Here is a 24,390-nt window from a genome sequence, read left to right on the forward strand (position 1 = left end):
TTGGCGGTGCGGTGGAAGGAGGTGAGAAAAAAAGAAAAAAAAAAAAAGAAAGAGGATAAAAAAAAAAGGCAAGGTGCTAACTCAGCATCCAGCCATGTCCCCAGAAACCGTATGTCGAACCCACCGCCGATCAAGACAAATAAGCTTGTTTAGGAGCTTAACTTGAGCTTGATCTCGAAAATCTCCCCCTTACGGGGTCCATACACCTCTCCCAGCAGACTACGATAAAGGACAACCAACATATCCTTTACACGAAAGTTTTTGCTTTTCCAGAAAGATATCCGTCACTCACCAAGCGTCGTCAAAATCCCCCTGCAGAGATAATAACCCCGGGCTCAAGCCAGCCCCGACAGGGAGAGAGAGACGATCCAGAGGGCGTCATGCCCATCAACCAATCCATCGGCATGCAACCCCCCATTTTCCTTTTTTTTTCTTTTTTTTTTTCTATTAATTTTTTGCGTCCATTGCAGACATACATCAACCATCTCTTCTACAAGCTTTTCTTCGGATAGGATCCGAGAAGTGAGCTCAGGGCGCATGCAACCAACAGCGGAGAAAACGCCTCAAGTAGCGTAGAGTCGCCTGGTAAGCAGGGGGTGAAGACTATCAATTCGCCGGGGAAAAGCTGTTCATCAGCTTTCATTAGCTACTCCGTACCGGCGTAGAGTTTCCGTTCCAAATTCCGATCGTCTCCGTCCAGCACGACTCAGCCTCAAGCTGGGCAGTTGTGGCTGGGTGGGTCGTCACTTTGCGGCTCCGCTTTTGCACCTGGCCAATCACACGCGGAATCTAGGTACTAGCGCAATTTAGGGTTTGCCAAGTGCGGGTATTACACAAAGAGGGAAACGCCAAGCCTACGGTGGTTAGGATTACTCAGCAGGTGTGGCTGGCACGGATTGGAACCCGTTCAGTCTGCACGGAGTTTGTCGACTGCGCGCATCTTGGTTGATGTATTTACACTCATGAAACAACAAGCATTGTGCTTTCGTGCCTAGACACCTTGAAATGACGATGGCAAATTTCCCCATTCTACGGAGCATAAACCTGGAAACCTGGGTATCGTTTCGGTCCTAACCCCTGCTATAACCACTATAATAATCATACGTGTGCGCGCCATGCGTTGGAGGCTGATAAACCCCATGGCCGTCCCCAGAGCCGGGTTGCCGCTGCTGGTGGTACTGTTCATAGCCTGCTGGTGGCGGAACGGAGAAGCCAGCATCATGCCCAGTTCCAGAGGAATAATGCTGCTGCTGCTGCTGCTGCTCTCCGACCTGCGCGTATGCTGGAGTCCCTAAATACGGTGGCTGTTGACCGGTGCCGTCGTTGGGTTCGTCGGGCATTTCACGCTTCCCATGACCACCGGGTATGAAGCTTGAGAGTTTGTTCAAATTGGACATTCCAGGAATGGGTAGGCTCGAGAGCTTGTCCCACGGCATGCCGGACGAACCTGACGACCCGGAGTGAGACTGGTGGCTCTGGGACCCCCCTGTCAACCCAGCGAGAGCAGACAGGCCTGGGATGTTAGCAAATGAACTGGTCGGTTGCGGCTGACCATGCCCGCCATAAGGAGGGGCTTGGTGGGGCTGGCTGTGAGCATGTACATGCCCATGCCCATGGCCGTGACTGTGTCCATGTCCGTGTCCATGACTTCCATCAACGGTGTGATTCTTTCCCGCCCTCACACTCTCTGCGCTTAGGATATGGTCCAAGCTTGCCCCTCTATCATGTCTTGAAAACGCCCACTGCTGCACTACCTCAAACATCGTCCGATGGGCTTCATTGTCCATATCTCGCAATGCCGGATGGTGGAAGACACTGACACAGTCGTTCAGGACATGGTCAACCGGAAAATCGGCGTGTTGCCACGCGTACAGGACCCGCGGGACAACAAACTTAAGAATGGCCGCTGCAACGCCCCCAGCAGGCTCGTTGAGAATGTTGGAAAAGTGATCCTTCGAAAGGAGAGAGTGCGTCGGGTCGGTGCAGTGGGGGTCGGTCCATGGTTCAAACTGGTGTTGTGCTGAGGAGTTGATAACCTCAGAGGATCCTAGATGCAGTTTTTTCGACGCAAAGGTGATAAGGGGCCGTACAAATGGAGCTAAAAGGGAATAGACAAACACGGTCAGTGTTTCAGAGATTTTTTCCATCAACGACTCAAGTCCCGGGATCTTTTCCACTACGCTGCTGACTCTTCGAACAACCTTGTCTCTAAAAACGAGTATGGGATAGATCTGGGAGACTGTCTTTTGAGGGTCAAAATCGGGCATTCCTGGAATGTTAGCACCGTTTTGACCAGGAGCCCGAGTATCGTCATAGTAGCCCGCCCCTTGTCCGTGACCATCATCATTGAATCCTCGCGACGCACCATAACCTCCATGGTGCGATTGGTATTGCTGGTTAGCCTGTGCCTGGGCCTGCGACTGCTGCTGCAACTGCTGGGCTTCAGTAATAAGATCTCCCATTCCAGGGACATTCCCAAGCATATTGGTCAATCCGTTCAATGGCGCCGAAGATCCACTAGCTTGAGCACTTCCAAAAGCATTATCTGCCTCGTCAATTTCCGACTGGGCGAAATGGTCCGTGGCCTCGCCCAAGACTGAATGGAAAAAGTCAACCATGCCAAATGTGCCTGTGACCAAAGGAAAGATATGCTTCCCCCGAACGGTCATCATCGTTCTCGTTCCGGTATGCGGGAAAACGTTATACATGCCCATTTCGCGCAACACGAGTTCACAATAATTCGTATGAGCGCCAAAATCCTCCAGCGTATGCAAACCCTGACCAAGGCATCTTAACGCTTCATATAGATCTTCTTCGCGGCCCTTCTTATGGCCCCCCTTGGTGTAAAGCCTTCCGAAGTGGATGCTACGGGCAAAGCTGTACCTCACGTATCCTGCACTGGTGGCCCAGTCACCTCGTTCATTCGCAATGTAATTTTTCATCCCAGTTTCCGGATCGATGTCCAACTCAACTTGCCTCACTGGTCCACGCAAGCGCGCATCATATTGCCTAGCATCCTTGTTGTCGGCATAGTCCTTTGGGTTGCTAGGTCGTGTCAGCAACAGGTGATTCATTATTCTCCAGGATCCACACACTCAATATGCTCTTCCGGTCGATACACTCCTAGTCTTTCGGCCGTAACTTCAAATTCCCCGGTAGCATATCCAAAGCTCATGAACGAAAGAATCCACACCAGAACGCGGATGGTCTCAGATTGTAGTTTCTGCAAAGTTCCTACGTCCATGGCTTGCGAGCTTCAAGGTACTGCTGTCAGCATATATTCACACACACCCACACACAATATCAATCCCCCCTCATGGCAGAGATCTTGAGAACATCTAGGAGAAATTGCTTGGTTCATAGACACAGAAAAAATAAGAAGCGGGAAAAGACTCACTAATCGCGTAACCAGTTTCCAAAATACACTCTCTTGACCATATTTGACGTCCACTTGTGACCCTTGATAAAGGCCAGCGTCTTGAGCATATCTTCAATGTCGCCATGGCGCCAGTTCTTGCCCTCGATTTTAGAAATAGACGCGATATCTGATTCCAAACGGTTAGCCATTTGAGACAAGCTTATCGGCCGGTCGCAGTGCACGTTGCCGAGCAGCAAGTCAACTTACTTCCAGCTCCAAAAGCATTAACCTGCGAAGGGAGGACAACGAGTATGACGGCGATGATCAGGAATGCAGGCTTGACGCCTGCGGTATATGAGCCCATTGTGCTTTGATAACTATCGAAACACAGGAAACCGAGAATTTTTGAGGAGGGTTGGCTGGTTAGTTAAGTAACTGACAGCTTGCCTGCAGACTACGGGATGGGTTGTTCCCCCGCTTATGCAATTTCAGCTGTGCTCAACGTGCCAACTACGTAAGGAAGGTTCGTATTCGCACGTGTATCGTGTGGTCGATGATGTTTTTGCTTTGCGGATTAATCGGCTTCATGCAAGTCAAATGGTGGGGTTCCCATTATGATGAACACCAAAAATATGCAGTAATCCTTTATTTTTTTATTTTTTGTTTTTACTTTTTTTGAGACAGACGACACATCCGAGCTGAAGCACTTGGCTGTGTGCCCTACAGCCGACCCGAAGCCAAGAAGACCTGGGGGCTGGCACCAAGCGATTCGTTGGACTGGGGTTCGCAGCCCTACAGCTTCTGTACGGTGAAACGCAGAGGAAGAGGAAAATAGGGGTAATGGTGAGATGTCAAATTCGCCAGCATCTATTTACGTATGCCTATATGTATCTCTGTCAACTAGTATCAAGAAGCAATAGCTATCAAACATCTTAAGGCTCTGACATCATGACTTTCGATCTTGAGGTCATCAACTAAATCATTGTTCTCCTCTTTTTTTTTTTTTTTTCTTCTACTTCTTTTGCTTTCCTTTCTTCCAGAAACTTCCCGATGAATCGACTGACTCGTTATCAGTGTTATGGCTTTAAACCCAAGTAGATGACATTTGATTCGCTTTATCATCAACGGCCTTTGGCAAACCCCTTCAATAGTCAAATCACTGTCCCAAACTTCGCAATCGATCTTGCTCCTCAGGTTTCAGTGCCGCAAAGATCTCCTGGAACCCAGGCTTAGCGGCCTCCTCATGGAAGAACTGGGACAAGTATGCCTGTGTCTCGTCGTCACGCTGACGGAAAACATCACCCTCCCCGAAGGCCATCAATTCCTGTTTCGTAATACCAAGACCCAGGTCAAGAATGTTGGAAGGAACATCTTCCCAATCATCGTTGTCATCATCGCTTTCAAGGTCTTCAGCACCTACAACAGATCCAGCAGCGTTGATCCCCTTCATGCCAGATGCCGAAGAAAGCTCTTCAACGAGAATTTTAATGATCTTCAAGGGAGCGGGAATGATGGTATACTGGTCTGGATTGAGTCGAGACTGAGAACGTGTCTTAATTCGGCCAGTATCCTGGATGATAAGGTCACCTTTAACTTGCACTTCAGAGATCCGCTGGTCTCCAAGCGCATAAAGCTTCGCAAGAGCAATCACATTCTGCCTGATCTCGTCAAAGCCGACGAAGTTGACGGAGTTTTCCAGCCATTTGCTGAGCACGACATTTAGCCCGGAGCTACCGCCGATATCGAGCTGTGCAAGGAAGTCGATGACATCTCGAGTACTAACAAGAGACAACCGCGCGAATACTAGGATCAAGCTCTGGATGAATTGTGCCTGTTCTGCCGTGGCGAGACGTTGTGCTACTGCACGAAGGAGTTGGGGAAGGAATGGCCCAAGCTTCTCAGCACCAGCTTTTTCAACCAGTTCGGCGGCCAATGCGCCAACCTCAGCTGCAGCGCTGTCTTCCACGGTTTCACCCAAAAGGCGACTAATAATAATTAGCGCACTTTCGACTCCGTCTTTGCCGGTCTGAGGATCGCGCCAAGCAAAGAACTGGTCAGGGTCGTGTGCCAGCATGTGTTTAACAGCCAGAGTCGCCGGAGGTAGAAGGTCAGGCTCTGTGGACGCAAGCAACAAGCGGTTTAGCTTAGGCATCACCGAAGCGACAAGCCCCTGAGGAAGTGGCTCCAAGCCATTTTCAGCAAGGGCACGTAGCAGCTCAACCGCTAGATTAGTCAAAGCACTTTCTTGTGTCAAATTGCCAATGTCAATGGCTCCGTTCAAAGATGGCAAGACTTTCTCGCAGAGACGGATATATGCGTCGGCGCCCTGTTCGGCAATGTGCTGCACAATTTCTTCAAAGGTCTCAGTCACTATCATTCCCAGCTGGAAGTTGCTTGCTCCGTTGCTTGCAATGTTGAACAGGAGATCAAGAGCCACAGAAGAAAGAACGACGCCAGGGTCAATCATAATAGCATCTCGAACCGCGTTAGCCAAGGTAAATTTGAGATCATCTCCTTCAGTCATATCACGGAGGTCATGGGAGGCAATGTAGTCGGACAAAGTGCCAATCATCTGGAGTTGAACCGGCATTGTCAATGCCTGTGGAAGGTTAGGCAATAAGTCTTGCAACGCGCAAATGCAAGCTACTTGAACAACTTCGGAGGAATCGCTAGAGATAGCTTTGACAATTGCTTCTAGATATGACAATGCCGTTTGATGGAAGCCTTCGCCTGCCGTCATTGACACTTTACCGGCCAAAAGATACCCACGAGCCCGGAGGAATACGTCATCTTGCTGTATGCAAAACTGGATGAAGTTGTTGAACCCGTTGGCAATGTCTAGCGGAATATTTTCAGAAACCTCGTGAAAGTCTCGAAGCAACTGATTGACTACATAAAGCGCAGCTTCTCGTAATTTCCAGCTATATCGTAACTGTTAGCAGCCTTTGCTTTTTTTTTTTTTAAAAAAAAAAAAGAAAAAAGAAAAAAAAAAGAAGCGAGAGAGAAGAAAAAAGGGAATAAGAATAAAGAGACGGGGAGAATACCTCGAAGTTGTGTCAGAGAAGACGACATTGATATGTGCAAGAAGAGCTTTAACAACCGTCACTTTGAGCCATTCGCCCAACTTGATAACCACGTCGCCACTGCAGGTTCTAGGAGTATAATTTGATGTCACAGAACTCTCTTCAGAGATATACAAATTTACATCGATATCCCACAATCCTTCCTCTTCCGTAGAAATCTGAGCGTATGAGATGGCGAGCTTGAGAACATCTGGAAGCCAACTGGTGGTTGTAGCTGTACCCCCTGCAGCCTGTAGTTGATTTTGAAGCTCTGTTCTGACTGGAGGTGCGCGTAGCAAGCTCTGCATAAAATCCAATTCCTCCAGAACCAGAAAATCGAGTGTATAAGGCAGGCCGTCTGCATCCTCCAATCTACCCTGTCTTTCGTCCTGAATGTAAAGATCATAGTATACGGCTTGAAGGGTGGATAGTTCGGTCCATATCGTAGTGAAGAGAGCAGTGCTATGCGGGGTAAGGAGAGTTGGAAAGACATTACGGATTTTCATCAATGTCTGGAGGGCAAGGGTAAATTAGCTCAAGTACGATTATGATGGATATGCAGGAGAGTAAGTACTACCTTAACAACCTGTAACTTCAATGCAATTAAGCCCCGCCACTGAGTTGGTCCTTGGGCTTCTGAAGCTTCTTCCTCTTCAGTTGGTGTCGGAGGAAGTGGCTCCTTCAAGGTAGCAATAAAGAATGGCGACCATCCATTTAATGCTTCATCCATGAATTGCTTGACCTCCGCCTTGTGCTGCTCCAACACCATCTCCAAGGTGTCGAAACACGCGCGAAAGACGGATACGGCAAGTGCACGTAAGGTCGCTTTCCGGGCGCCATTAGTTGCAACGTTGAAAACAGTCGAGACCAGTTCTCGAGCAACCTTGAAGAACTGTTCTTCACTGAATCCCGTTTCAACAAGGTCCGAGAGAACCCTGAGCGCTCCGTGCAGCTGAGTGTCATTGCTTGTGGGAATCACTTGAAGCAGGGTCGGCAGCAGATCGGGCCACTCGTCTGGGAAGTCTGCACTGGCGATCTTGCTGACGACATAGCTCGCCGACGCCTTGACTTTTCGGTCGTCTTCAAGAGAGATGGCCAGCTCGAGCAGGACGCGTCGCAGGTGGACTTTGTTCGCGTCATTGACGAGGACCTGGCCCTTGAATTCATCCAACTGTGAGGACCATGCCGACACGATGAAAGTCCGAAGGATTAATAGCGCGGATTGTCGTAAGGGGACGGGTACGGAGGTATGAGAAGCGATTGACGCGAGGGAGAGCGGGAAGTGCTCGTTGGTGTAAAGGCCAAGAAGCTGCCCCTCTGCATTCTTGCGCGTCGCGGGAGCGGACGACTGGGTGTCTGAGAGGAGCTGGAGGAGCTGCTGCTCCATGTTGCCCTGGAGAATATACGTTGATATTTTTAGAATTAAGAGCAAGGAATTGAGTTGGAGCTCGAGATTGGTTATTGACGAAGAATGCTGGGTGGTGGTGTGGTGATGACATGTGAGGGGGGCGGGAGCCTAAACTTCGACCTAATCATCGACGTGGGTGACGCCCAGGGGGCCTCCAGCGCGTCGAGGCCCGGGAGCAATCCTTGACCCTTCTCGTCGAATTTCGACTGGCTCTAAGCCGCATTACTACCAAGCTCCGAGGAGCTTGAACAAGAGGTTTACAGGGCCATTCTAGCAGTAATTGGTCGATCCAGGAGGCACCGGTGATGGGGCTGCTTGTACTCCGTAGACTCTGACTGAAACCAGGTCGCTCTCGGTTAAGATGCAAACAAAAAAAATGATATGCTCGGTACTCTGGCTGCAACGTGCAGCTCGATTCTCTGATCAGGCATTCCTATTGAGCAAATATGTGAATACACGAAAAGCCAAGGACGCAATCGACGCCCAAAATTTCCTCCAGAGGGGACCTCAACCTGCTTCTTGTCCGACGCGGCAGAGATTGATAGCCAGAGCCCATAGCTCAAACGGATATGAACTCCTAACCAATAGTAAACCAATCCACAGCAAACAAGGCTTATGGAATCACACAGTGAAATCTATCTCATGCCGTTCTTCCGGCCTGTGTCCAGGTATCTGGATTGCTCCCGAATTATCCTGTTCGCGACGAATGTTCAACCCCTCAGCAACTGGAAACAATGAAAACTGCTGAGCCGCAGGGCGGGTTTCAAAAATTTTGCCTCCAAAATTAATCGCAGAATACCAAAGCCTTCTCTTTTGTAGCTCGTGGGCTGAAGCTCCCCTCGCGCTTATTACACCGGTCAAAAGTGCTCCCCTAGGCTCCGCTAGGGACGATCACTCGCCAAGAAAGCCGCTGGCGTCCTCGATGCCATGTTATCCGAGACATTGACAAACTTTAAAGAGCCTGAGATGGAGCACAGACGGGGCTTCTCAGCCGCGAAATTTGTGGAGAGAAATGAGGAAGACCAAGGCACCCCATGACCCCATTCACCACAATACCTGCCTCTTACCATCGCAGAGAAAGAAAAAGGGCCATTTTTTTTTGGGTACGTTGCTCACGGGGTCATAGATTCGTTTTCTTTTTCTTTTCTTTTCTTTTCTTTTTTTTTTTCGGGTGAGGCGAGCCTGCTACTCAACGAGAGGTCCAAAATGTGCCGGTTGGCGTCGACGCTGCCGCTAAAATTAACCTTATCTTGTTCGACGACCCGCTATCCATTATGCCAATCCATGCGGGCCTTTCGGGATGTTTGATCACATCCAAGTCACTTTAGCTGTAAGCGCCGTGGAATAGAGAGCACGCGTTGTCTGCTTCGACTGGGGATTGGAGGCGCCGTCCAGTTTCTTGTCCCGAGTTGTGGCCCTAGAGAACGATCCAGAACCTGGGAAGATAATTACCTGGAGGGGAAAAAACAATCCAAAAAAAAAAAAAATAAATAAATAAATAAAGAAAAAGAAAAAAGAAAAAGAAAAGAAGAGTCGAGATTTCCCTCGTGCTGTGCAGGGCAAGGTTCATTAACCTTGGGTGCATCGGCCAGAGGTGAAACGTGGATTCGGCCATGGGTGAAATGCAGATCGAGACAACTTAAAAGAAGTCTTAGGGCCAAAGCGTAGTCATATGGCGAGTCGCATACATACAGATGTGTCTGTTTGCATTATATCCAATCCCCTTCCAGAGTGCACCGAGATATCGATCAATCATCAAGGACAGTGCAGGGAAAAAAAAAGTAATACCTTCGCGCCACCATGGGCCGGCTTGCAGGTCGCCAATGCGCAACCATTATCGTCTCTGCTTCGCCGTGAAAGAAAACAAGTGGCAGACTCATCCTGACGTGGCAGCTCTGTAAGAATCAACCGTGGGCTTCAGATTGGGGTTCTGGCCTCTCGTTGTACCCAGACCAGTATACTGAGGGTTTTCGAGGCATTTAATGCTGCCTTTAGGGCTGAGAGCAACTGAGCGTCAGCGCGGGGGTTAGAGGTGAGATGGGACGGATCCAGGCATGTTGCAAGACAAGGCAACCATTTGCATGTATATACTGCGTATGGAGTACCCGGCACTTTTTACCGGGTAGAGTAACCATGGGATTGACCATCGCAAGACGGGATGCACTGGTTCTTCTCACGGCTCGCAGGACTCGAAATCGATGTATGATCAGTGGCTGGTGATGGTTAGTACATACATACGCCATAGTTGAAAGTGGAATTTCCGGGAGAAAAGATCGAAGTTCTTTTCCCAAAGGCCATACATCCGCTGCCGGGAGGCGATCGCCATCAAGCCATTTCCACTAATCTTCCCCCCCTCCCCACCCGCCGGGCTCAGGAGGTTTGAACATTGAAGATCGTCCAAGGTCGGTGATCTCATCCACCCACCAGGCACGTGATGGATTACGATATCTTGTCTGTCAACAAGGAGAGAAGATCACCATCCAACTTCAATTCTCCTTCTCTCGTTTTCACACAAAAGCACGCTCCTCTGCTCTCTGATTCTCCTCCGAACCACTGTTCTTTTGGTCATGCTTCACTCCTCCAGCAGTGGTTCGCCGCCTTCACACTCTTTCTTCTTGCTGACTGCTGCTGTTTCTCTGTTATCAGACTCAGTGTCCTGTGACTCCTTCAGCAGACGCGCTCCAGAATACCCCGTTCCTCTAGGAACACGCAGTCCTGGTCTCAGCGTTGCAGAGCTGAAAGGGCCAGCATAGGCCTCAGTTGCTGAAAAGCGTGTCATATCTGTCCTTGGGCTCTGAACATTCTGTTCATTCTTCGCCCTCATCTTGTTGCACACCCTTTGTTTTTCTTTTGCTCCAAGATGATGGCGCACAGAGCTGCCCACCCGGCTGCTGCGACTGATACCCCGTCGCCAGCCACTGACGCAACTCATTTCCCAACAACTGCGGCTCCTGCAGCCAACCCTGGTTCTGGCCCTCCCGCAAAACCTCTTCTCCCGCCAAGCAGTCCGACCACCACTGAGAACCGTGTTCCCGATACCTATGCTCGGCTCGCGTCCTCGTTTTCTTCTTTTCTCGCCGTGAGCATGCATCAAATCCTGTTTCTTCGCTCTGTCTATCCGCCAGCCACTTTTCTTCCCGTCCGTCAATATAACCACCCCGTCAAACAGTCGCGCCACCCTGGCGTCTGTTCCTGGATCAACGACGCGTGTTCATTCGTCGAAGCCGCACTGATAAAATCTTCAATCTCGGCTGCATCATTCGTCATAGTCTCCGAAAGGACAAACCGGCCATTGGAACGGTATACTTTCGACTTTTCCCAGATACCGCAGGTGGAGTCGACAGACATCCATACGCCATTTGCGAGCGCTGTCGCTGCTAAAACTGGCAATATCGAGAAATTTGATATCTTCCAAAAATCCGCAAATGCTGCCCAGTCTATTCCCAAGTCTGTCCCATCAACGGCCACCGTTGACACGGAGGCTCAATTTCGAGGTGTCCTCGCACGATTGGCGTCGGCGTGTGCAAGGCTGACTCCGCTTCCGCAGCATGAAGAATATCGCCCCGCGCTTTTCGTCATATTACGCCCCAATGCAGAACCCCCTGCTGGTATAACAGCGGAGGAACAGTGGTGGATTCCAACTGAACCCAACGGCCTTTCTACCGTGCCCACCGAATCGGTGAATGGGGACTTCCCAGAACGAAAATCCTTTGGAAATAGCAATTCTAAGGGCCTAAACGAAAACAACAAGAGGCCCTGCCCCAATAGCCCAAAGACCCCCAGTAATGGCACTCCCAACAATTGCAAACGCTCAAGAGCGCAAACCGTCCCTGTTCGCAGGGTTGATGCTGGAGAGATGCAGCTGGAGGTGTGGGCGGAAGAAGCGTATGGGAAATTCGAAATTCTGGACCGCCTTAATACCGGATAACCAGCTTAGATTGCGATGAATTTGCTGTGATGAGTATTTCTTGCCTTTCTGTCGGCCAGTGTGCCTCTCTGCTGATGACCTCGCCTGCTCTGCTTTTCCTTTTCCCTTCTAGGAACCTACTCTACCATGTAAGCTTGATACCGATGGCCTGGAATGTACGAAGATGTGTCAGCCTTTGTGAATCCCTCAGTTGGCATTGGGAGCAGTGTTTGATATAGGCCGACAGCCAACTGAGGGATTCACAAAGGCCGACACATCTTTGTACATTCCAGGCCACCAGTATCGAGCTTGCAAGATAGAGTAGGTTCCTTCTCGTCCTTTATGTTTCTTTATTTTTTTTTTTTATTTTTTTTTTTTTATTTTTTTTTCCCCTCTCTTCTTTTTCTTCCACCCCCGCTCGGCATGACAAAACCCTTAGCAGTGACGATTATCTGATGTCCATTCCTTGTCTTACCCGGCGTCTGCAGCTATGCCTTTTCTCTTCAAAATTCTTTTCCTTCACCCTGACGAGAGATTTCTCTCTTTCTACCCCTAAATCTCAACTAATGTTCTAACCCCGTAAGGCTTCCAATCTCCGTGTTCCATGATCTTGTTTCTTTTTCTTATTTTTCGCTCCTTGGTCTCTTCTACAACTTCGTTATTTTATGCATAGCTACGGACTGTTCGGTTAGATCCTAAAAAACAACAATATGATTTTCGAGCATACCAACTTATGAGCTACCTTTTTCCTTACTTTTTTTGTTCTCTCCTCTTTTTTTTTTTTTTTAGCCTGAAACTTCTATTCAAGGTGTAGATATACGGAAATTCTATCGCCAAAAGGTTCAATCGCGACCGCGCTCCATACCCACAGTAACCACCCAGGTCCCGGACGATGGGGGTGTCGGTTCCCGTAGCCTTAAGGAAATAAGATAGCAAAAGTGCATATGGCATGGCTGTATAAAATCGTTCTGTATTAAATGGTCTCTTAAGCGACATTTAACGAACACCGTAGAGGAACAAATAGCAACACAGACCTCAACACTCCCCTGAAATGCTCAAACATCGTTTTTTCCTCCTTTATTTTAGGTACCTGTACCAATTTCTGTAGTTTTGTTTGGGGGGGATGGTCTCATATGTGCCCATTAGACCAAGGGCAAACAATATGACAGAATTTCATCCCAGGCGGAAAGAAGAAGCAAGAAGGGAAAAAGAAACAAAAATTCGAGTAAACGCAACTGTTAAAAGGGCAAAATAGTGTATCGAAGGGCCTTAAGGACATGAAGCAATGAAGCAAGGCATAAAACAGACCCCTCTCTTATCATATAACGTACCTTTGCAGGCGCATAACACCATCAGGCCTTGGGAACTTCCCTTGCTCACGCTAGTAAAAAAAGTTCAAGACAATGCACATATGAAAGCATTGTATAAGAACAATAAAGCAGGGAAAAGCGCGCACATTTAAAAAAAAAAAATTAAGAAATGTTTGAATGTTTATAATTTTTGTTCTCAAACATACATTTATATTAGGAAATTATCATCTGGCCAGTCTATCATGGGTCTCACTTCGTTAGCAAACTGGTTCAGAGCATCTGCTCCGAAAGGATCATTTAATCGCCCGACGTATCGGTCTTGAAGGAGCTTCAGGCCTTCGAAATCGTCATTGACCGGCAATGCGGCGTGGGTATTAACAAGATCTGCTGGGCGTACAGCGGGGATAGCGCCATTAGCCGGGTTACGCTGGAAACGTTGTTCTTCAAAAAGGCGTTGGCGAAGCTGTCCTCCCACAGCAGGTTGCTGGTTGGTATTGTTAACCGCCGGTTGGGTGTTTTCTTGGACGATCAGAGCTGGTCGTGGGCCGGCATCCCATGGAACACCATGTTGGAACGGTTGTTCTGCCATGTCGTCCTGAAAGTACTCCTGCGGAAGAGCAGGGAGAAAATTCTGATTACCAGCACGTTCAAGAAAGCCAGGTTGATGGCCATGAACTCTTGGCGCACCTGGACCGTTAGCGGGGTATAGCTGATTTACCAATGGGAGACCTAGTATGTTTTGTCCTGGTATATCAGCAAAGATGGTCTTTGGTAGGTCTACTTCAAGGTCGGTTTCCTTCAATTCTGGGTGAGACTTCAGCGCTTCTTCGGTTGCTGTCTTTTGGGCTAGGGCTGCCTCCTGATAATGACGACCCTCGGATGGAGCGTAGTCATGCAGGGGGCATGAGCCGCCTTTGCCGGTGAAATGGTGGTATCCGTCCTTTGAAATATCTTTTTTGCAAACATAACACATTATCCACCGGCATTTCGTGCAATACAGCTTGTTGCAACCGTCCGCCTTAACAATAGGCATCTTACATTTAGAATTAGGGCATATGCGGATGATAGCCTCGCTCATGGCCTCTTCAATCTTGTGGCGCACAGGAATGTTCTTTTCCTTCCGGGCTTCATCGCAAGTTTTCGGGACGTGACTCTCCCCCTTGCATGAGCGGCAACTCACTTTCCCGCATTCAGATTTCAAGCAGCGAAACTCGCGGTTTTCTTCGACTGGAGGGTAGATGGCTTTAAAATCGCAAAATGGACACTCTTCCAGCCCATCAATTTCAGCTTTTTCGATTTCATCGCGTTGACGGAGATCGTCAATTTTTCTCATCAGCGCAGTACCAAGAATATCCGCAAGTTCAACCTGAGAAAACAAAGCGTTGCAGCCGCTTGTGTCCATGCAATGGATTTCGTATCTCATGTACCCAATTTGGGTTTTTGCATTTGCCTTGATGCAAGACTGGCAGAAAAAGTGGGTTTGGTCACCGGCACAGGGGATCATGCGGTTAATGGGAGCGTCAGTATAACAGCATTGACATTCCATGAGACCTCCAGTGGCCGCGTGGGCTGCCTCGTTTGCTGCTTCTAACTTATCCGCTTCTGCTTGCTTACGCTCCTTCTCTAATAAAAGATGGTCCTTCAGCAAGGCATGTAACCCACGGTGTATTGAGTCGTCCCTTGTATGGTTCACGTACCTTCTTTCTGGACGCGCATATTCCTTGCATCCTGAAATTCATGTGTCAGAGTATCTCTGTGGGCCTTGGCAAGGCGAGAGCGTTCAAAAAGTGGCATCTTCTCGCGTCTATTAGCAACTTTCAGACGCCCGTATGGCACGTCGGCGAGGTTGGTATAATTAGAATCGAGGTAATAAAGATGTTGGTATGCGGCGTACAGAGTTATGTGACGCTGGAGCGTTGACTTTAAAAACTGCACAGGGATATCCGGGTAGTCAAGACGCAGAAGCGCTCGACTACACGGCGTGTTAGCTCTGCTTTCCTACCTTTATGCAGGTTGGAACACGATGAAGAAGTTGGAAGATCCCCCCCAGGAAAGAGTGGTAGATGATTGTATATGTCACAGTATCTAAAAGGAAGTTTGACCGGAAACAATCAAGAAACCGAGAAAACTGCGAAGAAGTCCCTAGGACACTCACGCAGAATTATAATAGTGTTTATCCCTCACAACCCCGTCATTTGGAGACCACTTGCCATTATTTTTCTCTTTCTCTTCAATCTTTCTGCGCTTCCGCTCCTGTAAGGTGGGGTAAGGTCCGGCTTCGAGGATCGCATTGATCAACACTGCATCGTCGGGAAAGGCTCTAATGCGTTTCTGCTCTGCTTGATAGACCCCTTCGACGTAGTGCGGGCAAATATCCGGGAAAACAGTGAGAATTAGAGCCCAGAGAGAGCCTGCTTCGGCGGAAGCACCGTCAGAGGCAGCGAGAGGGCGATGCACGTCATTCCCGGGCGTCATAGCGGCAGGTTGACCGGCGGCAGCGGCGGAAAGAGTTTCCTGAAAAGCGTCGTGTCTCCGTTTCATGCTGAGTCTTGCGGCTTGTCTCTCCTTTAATCGAGTCAGACTGGTCAACCTCATGGCTATGGAAATCAGAGGGCCATATATCCAACCCAAAAGAGGCAGTCTTCGAAATACGAAGGAGAGGATAATAAGAAGCATCAGTTGCAAGCTGCTACAGATGATGGCTTTGAATCCTCGAACGACATGATATGATATGAAAGGCCTTCGAAGGAAGAAACGAAAAGACAATCAGAGGCCGAATGGTAGATGAGAGACAGGGCAGAGAAAAGTTACCAAGTTCGAGGCCCACGAGTGCCAATTGCATGTACCTAGTTGTCAAGCAACCTGGGGAGTTTGTCTGTGGGCTTATTACCTGGTAGCGGCTGCTAGCTCTTGGTACTGTAGTTGTACCTAGAATTGGCGGGTATCACACGTCACATACAGCTTGGAAGCAAGGTTGAGTTTCGACCAAGGCCTAACAAAAATAGGCCTAAGCTCCAGGATGGAAAAGGTTTGAGCTTTGTGGACTAAGGTTAGCCTAGGCTGAGCTTGGCAGAATGATGATATCGAAGAAAGTTGGATGGCCCTGCCCGGACCTACCGTCACCGTTGGAGGTGGAAGCGGTGGTGATGGTGGTGATGGCGGTGGGTGGTGGGTGGGTGGTGGCTTAATGGCAGAAGGGAACGGGGGGATTCTGGCCAGAAGGGAAGGGATCTCTGCCGGTTCGCGGGAGTCGACGCCGCCCCCGCCCTGATTGTTGACCCCGCCCTCGTAGAACGTTGCCGTCCCCGCTGCACCGGTTGTCCATGTAATATCTTCGACACACAATCTGCAGCGCAGAGCGAGCCTGCTGCCAATCCTGGAATGCTGGCGAGCTGCTCTGGCGGACAGAGTCGAGATCAGGCCTTGCGCTAAGATGAATGCAGCATAGTTGGTGCCAGAACCTTTAAGCTCACCAATCGGCTTGGCTGAGGCTGCGCCGCATGACGTTGATGCTTCATCGCATGGCGGAGAGGCGGATGCTGAGGCCGGTAAGTAACAGTGCGGGCGTGTGTGATACAGCTGTGCTGGTTGTGGATAGTCATAGTAGTTAACTACTCTGTACTCCGCAATAAGTGCGGCTTTCAACAGGCAGATCCTGAGCGGTTCATGGTCCATCCCTGGTGGGACTGACTAACTACAACTACGGAGTACGCATGCAACTAAATACGGAGGAGTTACTCTGTCCAGAGTACGGATATACTAACTCAAAACTCTCCCAGCAGCCATCAGCGTTTTGGCGCATCTGGATGCGTTTGCCAGAGCAAAAAAAGAACAAATCTCTCATGGCTACACTAACACACCGCCTTGAAAATGAAACTGCTGTTATAGAGTCCTCAGCAATATCGACATCCCTGCTCTCCGCCTTCAGGAAGCACCCCCAGACTTCGAGGTCAGCTCCAGGGTACTCCAGACTCCACAACTCTTCCACCACAAAATTTAGCAAAACTAACGAAAACGCGATGCAGGAGTAAAGCAGGCTCTGGCTCCCGTGAAACTCTCTCACATCGCCTCTTCCCCACATTCCTCGCCGGGTTCCCTCGCTTCCCATCGGATCCGTTCCGGACAATTTCTCACCGGAGTCTCTAGCGAATACCAAAAATTCCCGATGCCTTGTTGTGTCGGGTATTGGTCACGCCTCATCCCGCCCACATTTAAACAGGGGTGCTTTTCTCGAAGCATTTCGCCGAAATCTTCTCCATAAACTCCGGTCCCAGGCACAGCTCGGCATCCTAAAACTCTTGGATTTCTCGGGATCCTTCGCCCCACGGCGTACGCCGTGCTCCGTACTCCGTATATATTCAAGGATCTACGGTCCGAGAGGCTCTTGAATCCAATCGATTCTCCTGTAAGGCAGCCAACCACCTCCCGTTACTTCTTCCAACCCCTGGGTGGTTTTTTACACAACTCACGGCATATACAGTTTTAAACACCCCCCCCCCCCTTTTACTTGTCCTAAAGTGGGAAAAGACACATTCGCCATGGGGTCCGCCGACTGCTCGTTGCCGCTTGCGACGTCCCCTGACCTTGTTCTCGTCGTGCCTACTCCTGACGAACGGATCGAGTGTTTAAAAATTAACGGCCTGGCATGGAAAGGGCAGCTGACGACAGAACAGTACATCCAGCGAGAGAACCACCTGATGAGCCAGAACATGACAAAGGACGGAGCCTTGACCTGCTGGATCCTCACAGAACGAAACTCACTCCCGGACTTCCGCCCAATCCTCAGTAGCTGCGAAACCTTCGCGAAACCCGCTTTCCTCGCCTATAATGGTAAGGTTGAGGATGTTCTCTCCCACGGTATTGGTAGCGTGTTCTCGCGACCCGAATATCGCGGACGAGGTTATGCGCGACGGATGATCCAGGAACTCATTAAGGTCCTCGAGACGTGGCAGCTAGAGAACTCCGCCAGGAAGAAGTCCATCTTCTCTGTGCTCTATTCCGACATAGGAAAGACCTTCTATGCTGCCCTTGGATGGAAGCCGTTCCAGTCGTCCCATTACTCCCTCCCGCCGCTGGAGAGACCACAAGCTAAGAAGGATATCGAAGGCCTGGATATGATATTGGTCAAGGACATGGCAAGAGACGATGTGAAAAGATACATGTGCTCCAATGCGGTTCTCGACCGATATCGCGCAAAGCTGAGGGAAGCCTCTGCAAAAGACACAAAGGCCAAGGCTGCGTTCAGTCCTGACTTTGACAATATGACTTGGCATTGGGCGCGAGAGGAATTCTACTCCCCAATACTTGCTCCCGAGAAAGGTGAACCAAAAGTGAAAGGCGCATGCGTTCCGAGCCGAAACGTCTTCTTCTCCTGGAACCGAAACTTTGGTGCATCTGCCGAGCAGAGTACCCTTTTCATTCTTCGAGCTCTGCACGAGGAACCTTCATCTGCATCAGAGAGACAAACGATAATTGATGCCATCGCTGCTGTTCTCCGTCGCGCTCAATACGAGGCGCGCGACTGGGATATGGGGCGAGTGGAGATCTGGAACCCCTCTCCTTTGGTAGAAGAAGCCGTCAAGAAGCTAGACGCCAACGCAAAGTTGGTTCACAGGGAAACCAGCAGCATTACTAGTCTGAAGTGGAATGGCAAAGAACTGGGACTTGGAGAGGAGGTAGACTGGGTATGGAACGAGAAATACGCCTGGTGCTAGACTATTGATTTTGCTGAGCATGGGAGGCTGTTTGAACACAATTAACCACCCTAAATATAGATGTGTGGAGGTAGACTGCACTGAGCTGCCTTTTTTGGGCTGTCTGTTTTCTGCTTCTGAAGCGGCTCTTAGCGACTCATTTTCCCTTTTACGGGCTTGATATCCCCTTGCTTCCCCGTATTCGGGCAAAAGCAGATGCTTGATGAAGTGATATGCTGGCAGGAAATGTCCTGTATTCACGATTTGTTTGTTACTGTGTGCCAGAATATGCGAATTATAATTTTTCAAGTTTTCAGAACTTACTTTGAACTTCTCTGCCGTTACCTCTATCCTCCATTTTTCAGGGATCAAGTCTCGCCAAGTCTCCAGGAACTCCCTCTCTGGCACCGCTAAGCGCGGATTAGGGGCCATGGCTTCCAGATATACATCACCGACCCAATTGATCGTAATTTCTCTGTTGAGGTTCGACCCTATGGAGTCGCTGTCAGCTTAAATGTGAGTAATGCTGAAAGAAACCTAAAGGATAGGCCTTACACTTGAGCCCCTCGAAAACCTGTAACTTAATACCGGATGGGGAATCGTCCATTAAACGGCGGACAATCGCATAAAAAAGGGATCTAGGGAATGGCGCTTTTGCACCTGACGTATCTGAATCGTCGACAACGGAATTCCACAAATCGCGAACTAAGAATTGCTTGCTCAAATCAATTCCCTGCAATATAGAGCCTTCGAGCAATTTCTTCCAGGCTGATAGTTTCGACGCTGCCGATGGCCGCCAACCAACCAAATTCCCGCTATTTCGATCTTCATCAATGAAGCCACATACATCAACCCACGCCTCGTAGCATTCCGTGGGAGATAGAGGTATATCGGTAAACAGGCCGTCGAGGGCCTTTCTCCTCTCCGCCGTGCCAGGTGCGGTGTGTAGATCGGATTGGCGTTTAGTGTCCACGTCCATTGCATCCTCCTCGATGTCGACCATATCATACACCTGCAAATTCCTTAATAGAAACGGGAGAGCAGAGTAGCCCTTGCCAACACTTTGTAGTTCCAGCGTCGACTTGCACAGCGCAATGGCCGTAACTGCATCACTGGCGTCCGTCTCTAAAAGCCCGCCATCTTCCTTACGGCTGTTGTCAAGGAGCGGCGACGGTCTTAATACGAATATCGAATTTGAGGAGTGAACCTGTCGGAGCGAGTATGTCTTGATATCGGTACATAGGTTGACAAAGGCATCGTCTGTTCCCTGGTTCGACGATGAGCCGGAACTTGCTCTAGCGGCGGAGATAGACGGAGGAGGCGACTTGAGGTAGAGTCTAATTCCATCAGGTGCAAATGTCAGCACATTGGGTCTCGATCTTGATGTATGGCGATGATTCCACACTCAGCAACTGAGGGGGGGTAAAACCGAGGCAAAAGGAAAGCCGTACGGAGGAGCTTCGTCTGATGTAAGTAATGCGAGCAGCTCCTCTGGGAGTTCAAGGAGTCTGAACGCCTCTTGAGGTGCCGTATGCGTGAAGGGGATGCTTAGAGCTGTTTGTTTCTCCATATGGTCCATTACATTCCCTGGTTGATTAGCTTCGGATTTACGAATGGATTGCTCAGCGAGACAATCGTCGAGGCTGGCTATTTGCCAAGACCATCCACCTTCACTTGGTGCCAAGCCTTCGGACTTAGTTCTTGGATCATACAGAGAAATTGGATTGACTTGCTGGATTGCTGCCTTTGTATGACATGTATTTATTGCACGATATGACCCAGTCACTTAGATATCTGCTCGAAGATTGCAGCAACAGTTGAACACCCAAGGGCCGAACAGATGATATCTCCCGTCCAAACCTCCCTGGAATCCCCAAAACCTTGTAACACATAAAATGTTCCTGAAGGAGCAGGGAATTGGGCCTATATCAGGTATTGCTTCAAAATAACTGCATACAGAACCACAAAAATACTAGCAATGAAACAGTGCCCAGCCTGCCATCGCTTAAAGGGCTTTTCTGGGAAGAGGGTAACTGGGTAAACCAAAGTGCAGCAGTTCGAAGGACCACAAAGAGAAGAAAGGCAAATGAACTTAAAACAACCAAGGTATGGTATGATATGCAAACAGCAGTTGAGTTAAACAGCAAGACACATGTCCAGAAAATGTGAAAGAGCATTGGAACACGTATTCTTTCTCAAACCAGAAGTATCTGGGAGATGAGTGAGGTGGGAAAAAGTAGAGAAAAATATAAAATAAAACAAAGAACTGCCCGTTTCGAGTGAATTTGGAAGAATAAAAAAAAATGTCAAGATGGCCGTGAGAAAGTTGTCAAAGCATAGATGAATGAAAGCCAGCTCAAAGACGATGAATAGAAAGTAATCGTACGGCGAAAACCAAATAGCTTCTCTTCTTGCTTTGAGCTTTTCCCTTTCGTCAGCGAAAAATGATATCACTTCTAGATCGAACTCCAGCTAAAACAGATTGCTAGGCCAGCAAAGAAAACTGTCATAAACCAAGTATTACAGTCAAGAAAGCCTTTCCCGTCGCATCGCCACTTAAGAGTCTAAATATGTGTTAAATTAGGAAGATCGAAGAGGAGTATCGAGACTTGAAGACCGACGAAGGAAGTCAGTACCCAGAAAACCATACGAGGGTTTATCGGACTCACTAATCTAGTATTAAAACCGCTTAATCTTCATTAATTTGACTTGTCTGATGGGGTTTTGGAGTCAGGAGAGGATTCAGCTTTGCTTCCTTGTTTCTGTGTGGCTTCTCCTTGTTTCTGCTGTTGCTGTTGTTTTTGATCCTTCTGCATCATATCTTGAATGGCTGCTCCGTCCTTTTCCCATTGAGCCTTTGTGTCTTTAAATTCCTCCTTGATTCGCTTTGTCCGTTCGGCCTTTTCCTTTTCCTCGGCCTCTCGTTGCAAGCGTTCTTTCTCCATTTCTTCCATATGTCGTATGTCATCAAGACTTGGCTCGTAAAGATGCCAGATTGTATAATGGGGCAACCCAACAACAGAAAACTTCATTCGTTTTGCCATCTGTGGATAGAGTCAGACAGAAATGAAAGAAGATAAACGACTAAGAATGGGTGAAATCTTACCTTCCCAAAAGCCTCGGTTTCCGCGTGTTTCTCAAAGCTGAAGGCAGGAAAATGCACTCCGGAGCGGAAAACTCTAGCTTTCGCTAGAATACTGACTCCCCCAACGCCATCAATTTCCATTTCCATATCTGGATCGCCATATGGATCCCGTAAATAGGCCAAATGTGGCCGCCACGTCGCGTATTCCGCATAGCCCTCTACAATCACGGCATCTTCGTCGAGGGTGTCCGCTAAAGCGAGAGCGGTTTCGGATTCTTGCCATGAGTTCAAGTCGTACGGCTGTTCCCCACCAAGCCAGTCAGGAAGAGGGCGCCAGACATCTGCGAACAATTGTCAGCTTAGACGAAAACAGACGAACTGTATTTGCATAAAGTGTACTTACTTGGAACTATGACATCCTTGTTATGCCTCATGAGATCTTCCAAGATAGTAAAGGGGGCAGTTTCAACGTCAGCATCTCGCCAATATACCCAGCTGTGGTTCGGTCGCAACGTAGCGCTCAACAACCAGTTTCTTGCTTGGGCCATCAATTTTCTTCTCGAGGCCTGTGCGGCAAAACCATGTCTACTCTCGACGTCCTGATTCACCTTCTGTCCAAAATCTTTCTCTATAACTGAAACTTCTCCATAGGGCATCTTGGGGTCAGGATCATCTTGAAGATCCTTGAGCATTTGAGTGAGGAGGGACGAGGTCTCATCTTTGGAGTCTGAGACGAGAAAAGCAAGATCTATAAGATGATGAGGGTAGGTGAAGTTGCGAAGGTGTGAGAAGAACATGGGTAAGTGTGTAGCGGCATCACGGAGCGGTGTGCAGAGAAGAATTCGCTCTTCCCGCTCCCATCCTCGCGCCGTGCCCTGGGCGTTGGTGAGATCGTAGTATCGCACAGTTTCGAGTTGGAAATCATCATTCGCGGAAAGGAGGCCAAGAGTTAATGTGCCGAAAATCGTAGCTCGCCAGGAGGGAAAGAACAAAGTCAAAATACATATCGAGAGCCCGCCGATGATGAACAAACGTTGTATTAATTGTCTTCTTCGCCGAAGGGCTGGTTGTGACCTTGGTTGGAATCTACCCAGAGAGCGAAGGTATCAGCCCGTCGCTGCTCGCAGAATTTGCATAAACGGAAGCAGAGAAGTTCGGGGAACGGCGTGCGTCGTTAGTGCCACATACCTGTGAGGAGATATAGAAAAAGTACCGCTTTCCCCGTGAGGGTAAGCGGTATAGCCATTGGTAAAGGCGTAGTGCCTGTTCATATCTCCAACGCAGCCAACATGTGTGTCGGGAGCCCGATAGAGAGCTGCCTCTCCCTGCTGTTGGAGACGGAGAGCCCAGAGGTAAATAAACCCCTGACCCGTCCCCCAATGAACAGGTGTACAGTGGTGATCCTTGCAGTTAAGGGAAGCAAAGGCCTTCAAGGCCGGATACAGGTTTCCTAGCCCTAGTGAAGAGGAAACGAGCGCAGGTAGACGGAAAAGAAAGGCGGATGGACGTCGGATGGAGAAATTTGAAGATGTATCCCTCAACTGGCACGGGAGGAAAAGAGGACAAGCGAGCATACTTTTGGCGTGTCTCAAGTCTGTCTCTCGGTTTCAACTCCCACCCAAGGGGATCATTGATTTTCCGACGCCCGCCAAAAAGTTTCGGTGGGCCGGGTGCAGGACGCCGCCATGCTGCTTGCGGCAAGGCTCGGCGGATCCCGAGGCGAACACTTCGTAATCGAAGAGAAGATCTGCCAGCCGATCACCGTGAAACAGTGCACTATCACCACCTGAAACGATGGACGGCCATCTTCCGTCCGTGAAGGATGAGGTGCCCCAAAAATATATACTGTCCGACATCCCATCATCGTACAACCGTCTGCCCTGCGTGGGCTTGGGACCTAACCCAAAGCCTCCAGCTGTTCAGGCCGAACAATGGCCTTCGTCGAGGATCAAGGTTTTTGAGTCTCAGCAGAGTTCGACAGGCAACAAAAGCTCCGCGTGCCCACCAGGATCGTCGTCGCCTTAGCCTCTTCGAGATTGCGGTGGCATCGGCTGCCTCGATCCCACGGCGATTTCCTCCCGTCTGATCCTCAACATATCGTTTTTCCCCTCACAGGGAAAAACATCGATGTCGTACAGGACATCCGCCGGGAGGGAAAGCGACTCCGCTTCCACTCTGCCGCTCGACTAGGTGCTGATGCAATGACCCTGGCCTCAGCAGGCCGCTCCCCTCTCAATGCATCCTTCGCATGACTTCTTCCCTGTTTAATCGCCACTCTAGGGCCCGTTGGTAAAAGTTGGATAGGCAGGCAAAGCATTCCGTCCAGTAGATCAGTCCACGTGGGTTTTCCTATGTTGAGTAAAATGCGCTCTGCCAACTATCGGTTAACTGAAATGGCTCAATGCTGATGCTGTACGGAGTACAATGAAAAGTTTCCAGGAAAGGGCAGCGGAGTATACGGAAATCACAAGCTAGTGATAGAATTCAAACGCATGTTGAAGATGCATAGCGTACATGTACAGAGTACTGGACAAGGATGAAGGTCATCATTGCATCCACCCAGGATT

At 49.2% G+C, this 24,390-nt stretch overlaps 8 protein-coding genes across 9 annotated transcripts; 2 read left to right on the top strand and 6 right to left on the bottom strand.

The window, feature by feature from the left end:
* Nucleotides 1–834: 834 nt before the first annotated feature.
* D8B26_005154 (uncharacterized protein) lies at nt 835–3,836 on the bottom strand. Its single transcript, XM_003066616.2, has 4 exons — nt 3,626–3,836; nt 3,398–3,545; nt 3,096–3,254; nt 835–3,045 (listed from the first exon to the last, which is right to left on the bottom strand). Exons 1-4 carry the CDS (start codon nt 3,720–3,722, stop codon nt 1,071–1,073), a joined length of 2,379 nt encoding a protein of 792 aa, XP_003066662.1. The 5' UTR covers nt 3,723–3,836; the 3' UTR covers nt 835–1,070.
* A 534-nt stretch (nt 3,837–4,370) lies between these two features.
* On the bottom strand, nt 4,371–7,833 carry D8B26_005155 (uncharacterized protein). The gene is made up of 3 exons (XM_003066615.2): nt 6,998–7,833; nt 6,403–6,932; nt 4,371–6,279 (listed from the first exon to the last, which is right to left on the bottom strand). The coding sequence occupies exons 1-3, from the start codon at nt 7,805–7,807 to the stop codon at nt 4,515–4,517; spliced, it is 3,105 nt and encodes a 1,034-aa protein (XP_003066661.2). The 5' UTR covers nt 7,808–7,833; the 3' UTR covers nt 4,371–4,514.
* Nucleotides 7,834–9,136: 1,303 nt separating this feature from the next.
* Nucleotides 9,137–9,443, bottom strand: D8B26_005156 (uncharacterized protein; the record flags this gene model as incomplete). Its single annotated transcript, XM_066124737.1, has 2 exons — nt 9,137–9,245; nt 9,403–9,443. The coding sequence occupies 2 exons, from the start codon at nt 9,441–9,443 to the stop codon at nt 9,137–9,139; spliced, it is 150 nt and encodes a 49-aa protein (XP_065980818.1).
* A 1,245-nt stretch (nt 9,444–10,688) lies between these two features.
* On the top strand, nt 10,689–11,756 carry D8B26_005157 (uncharacterized protein; the record flags this gene model as incomplete). Its single annotated transcript, XM_003066614.2, has 1 exon — nt 10,689–11,756. The coding sequence occupies one exon, from the start codon at nt 10,689–10,691 to the stop codon at nt 11,754–11,756; it is 1,068 nt and encodes a 355-aa protein (XP_003066660.2).
* Nucleotides 11,757–13,253: 1,497 nt separating this feature from the next.
* D8B26_005158 (uncharacterized protein) lies at nt 13,254–15,684 on the bottom strand (the record flags this gene model as incomplete). Of its 2 annotated transcripts, XM_066124739.1 has the most annotated exons (3): nt 15,201–15,672; nt 14,743–15,017; nt 13,254–14,668 (listed from the first exon to the last, which is right to left on the bottom strand). In XM_066124739.1, the coding sequence occupies exons 1-3, from the start codon at nt 15,638–15,640 to the stop codon at nt 13,254–13,256; spliced, it is 2,130 nt and encodes a 709-aa protein (XP_065980820.1). In that variant the 5' UTR covers nt 15,641–15,672. The 2 variants fall into 2 exon arrangements, with proteins under 2 accessions (XP_065980820.1, XP_065980819.1); XM_066124738.1 differs by having other exon boundaries at nt 14,743–15,684.
* A 1,878-nt stretch (nt 15,685–17,562) lies between these two features.
* On the top strand, nt 17,563–18,759 carry D8B26_005159 (uncharacterized protein; the record flags this gene model as incomplete). The annotated part of the gene is made up of 1 exon (XM_003066612.2): nt 17,563–18,759. Exon 1 carries the CDS (start codon nt 17,584–17,586, stop codon nt 18,757–18,759), a length of 1,176 nt encoding a protein of 391 aa, XP_003066658.2. The 5' UTR covers nt 17,563–17,583.
* Nucleotides 18,760–18,887: 128 nt separating this feature from the next.
* On the bottom strand, nt 18,888–20,317 carry D8B26_005160 (uncharacterized protein; the record flags this gene model as incomplete). Its single annotated transcript, XM_003066611.2, has 4 exons — nt 18,888–18,989; nt 19,063–19,229; nt 19,294–20,075; nt 20,190–20,317. The coding sequence occupies 4 exons, from the start codon at nt 20,315–20,317 to the stop codon at nt 18,888–18,890; spliced, it is 1,179 nt and encodes a 392-aa protein (XP_003066657.2).
* A 156-nt stretch (nt 20,318–20,473) lies between these two features.
* Nucleotides 20,474–23,692, bottom strand: ANP1 (Mannan polymerase II complex anp1 subunit). Its single transcript, XM_003066610.2, has 5 exons — nt 23,012–23,692; nt 22,227–22,909; nt 21,845–22,164; nt 21,408–21,782; nt 20,474–21,346 (listed from the first exon to the last, which is right to left on the bottom strand). The coding sequence occupies exons 1-4, from the start codon at nt 23,395–23,397 to the stop codon at nt 21,438–21,440; spliced, it is 1,734 nt and encodes a 577-aa protein (XP_003066656.2). The 5' UTR covers nt 23,398–23,692; the 3' UTR covers nt 20,474–21,346; nt 21,408–21,437.
* Between the last annotated feature and the right edge of the window lie 698 nt (nt 23,693–24,390).

This window comes from Coccidioides posadasii, chromosome 3 (genome assembly GCF_018416015.2).
Source record: "Coccidioides posadasii str. Silveira chromosome 3, complete sequence".
Classification (NCBI taxonomy): Eukaryota; Fungi; Ascomycota; class Eurotiomycetes; order Onygenales; family Onygenaceae; genus Coccidioides; species Coccidioides posadasii.

Excerpts from the sequence above, each read along its gene's own strand:
- ANP1 (XM_003066610.2), bottom strand. The coding sequence starts at position 23,397 with ATGCTCGCTTGTCCTCTTTTCCTCCCGTGCCAGTTGAGGGATACATCT. Across the intron at positions 22,910-23,011 it reads TTTTCTATATCTCCTCACAG|ATTCCAACCAAGGTCACAAC; the intron begins GTATGTGGCACT and ends CTCTCTGGGTAG. Across the intron at positions 21,783-21,844 it reads AAACCGAGGCTTTTGGGAAG|ATGGCAAAACGAATGAAGTT; the intron begins GTAAGATTTCAC and ends CTCTATCCACAG.
- D8B26_005155 (XM_003066615.2), bottom strand. The coding sequence starts at position 7,807 with ATGGAGCAGCAGCTCCTCCAGCTCCTCTCAGACACCCAGTCGTCCGCT. Across the intron at positions 6,933-6,997 it reads TGAAGTTACAGGTTGTTAAG|ACATTGATGAAAATCCGTAA; the intron begins GTAGTACTTACT and ends CTTGCCCTCCAG. Across the intron at positions 6,280-6,402 it reads TTCTCTGACACAACTTCGAG|CTGGAAATTACGAGAAGCTG; the intron begins GTATTCTCCCCG and ends GTTACGATATAG.
- D8B26_005154 (XM_003066616.2), bottom strand. The coding sequence starts at position 3,722 with ATGGGCTCATATACCGCAGGCGTCAAGCCTGCATTCCTGATCATCGCC. Across the intron at positions 3,546-3,625 it reads TAATGCTTTTGGAGCTGGAA|ATATCGCGTCTATTTCTAAA; the intron begins GTAAGTTGACTT and ends GTTTGGAATCAG. Across the intron at positions 3,255-3,397 it reads GGAAACTGGTTACGCGATTA|CTCGCAAGCCATGGACGTAG; the intron begins GTGAGTCTTTTC and ends AGTACCTTGAAG.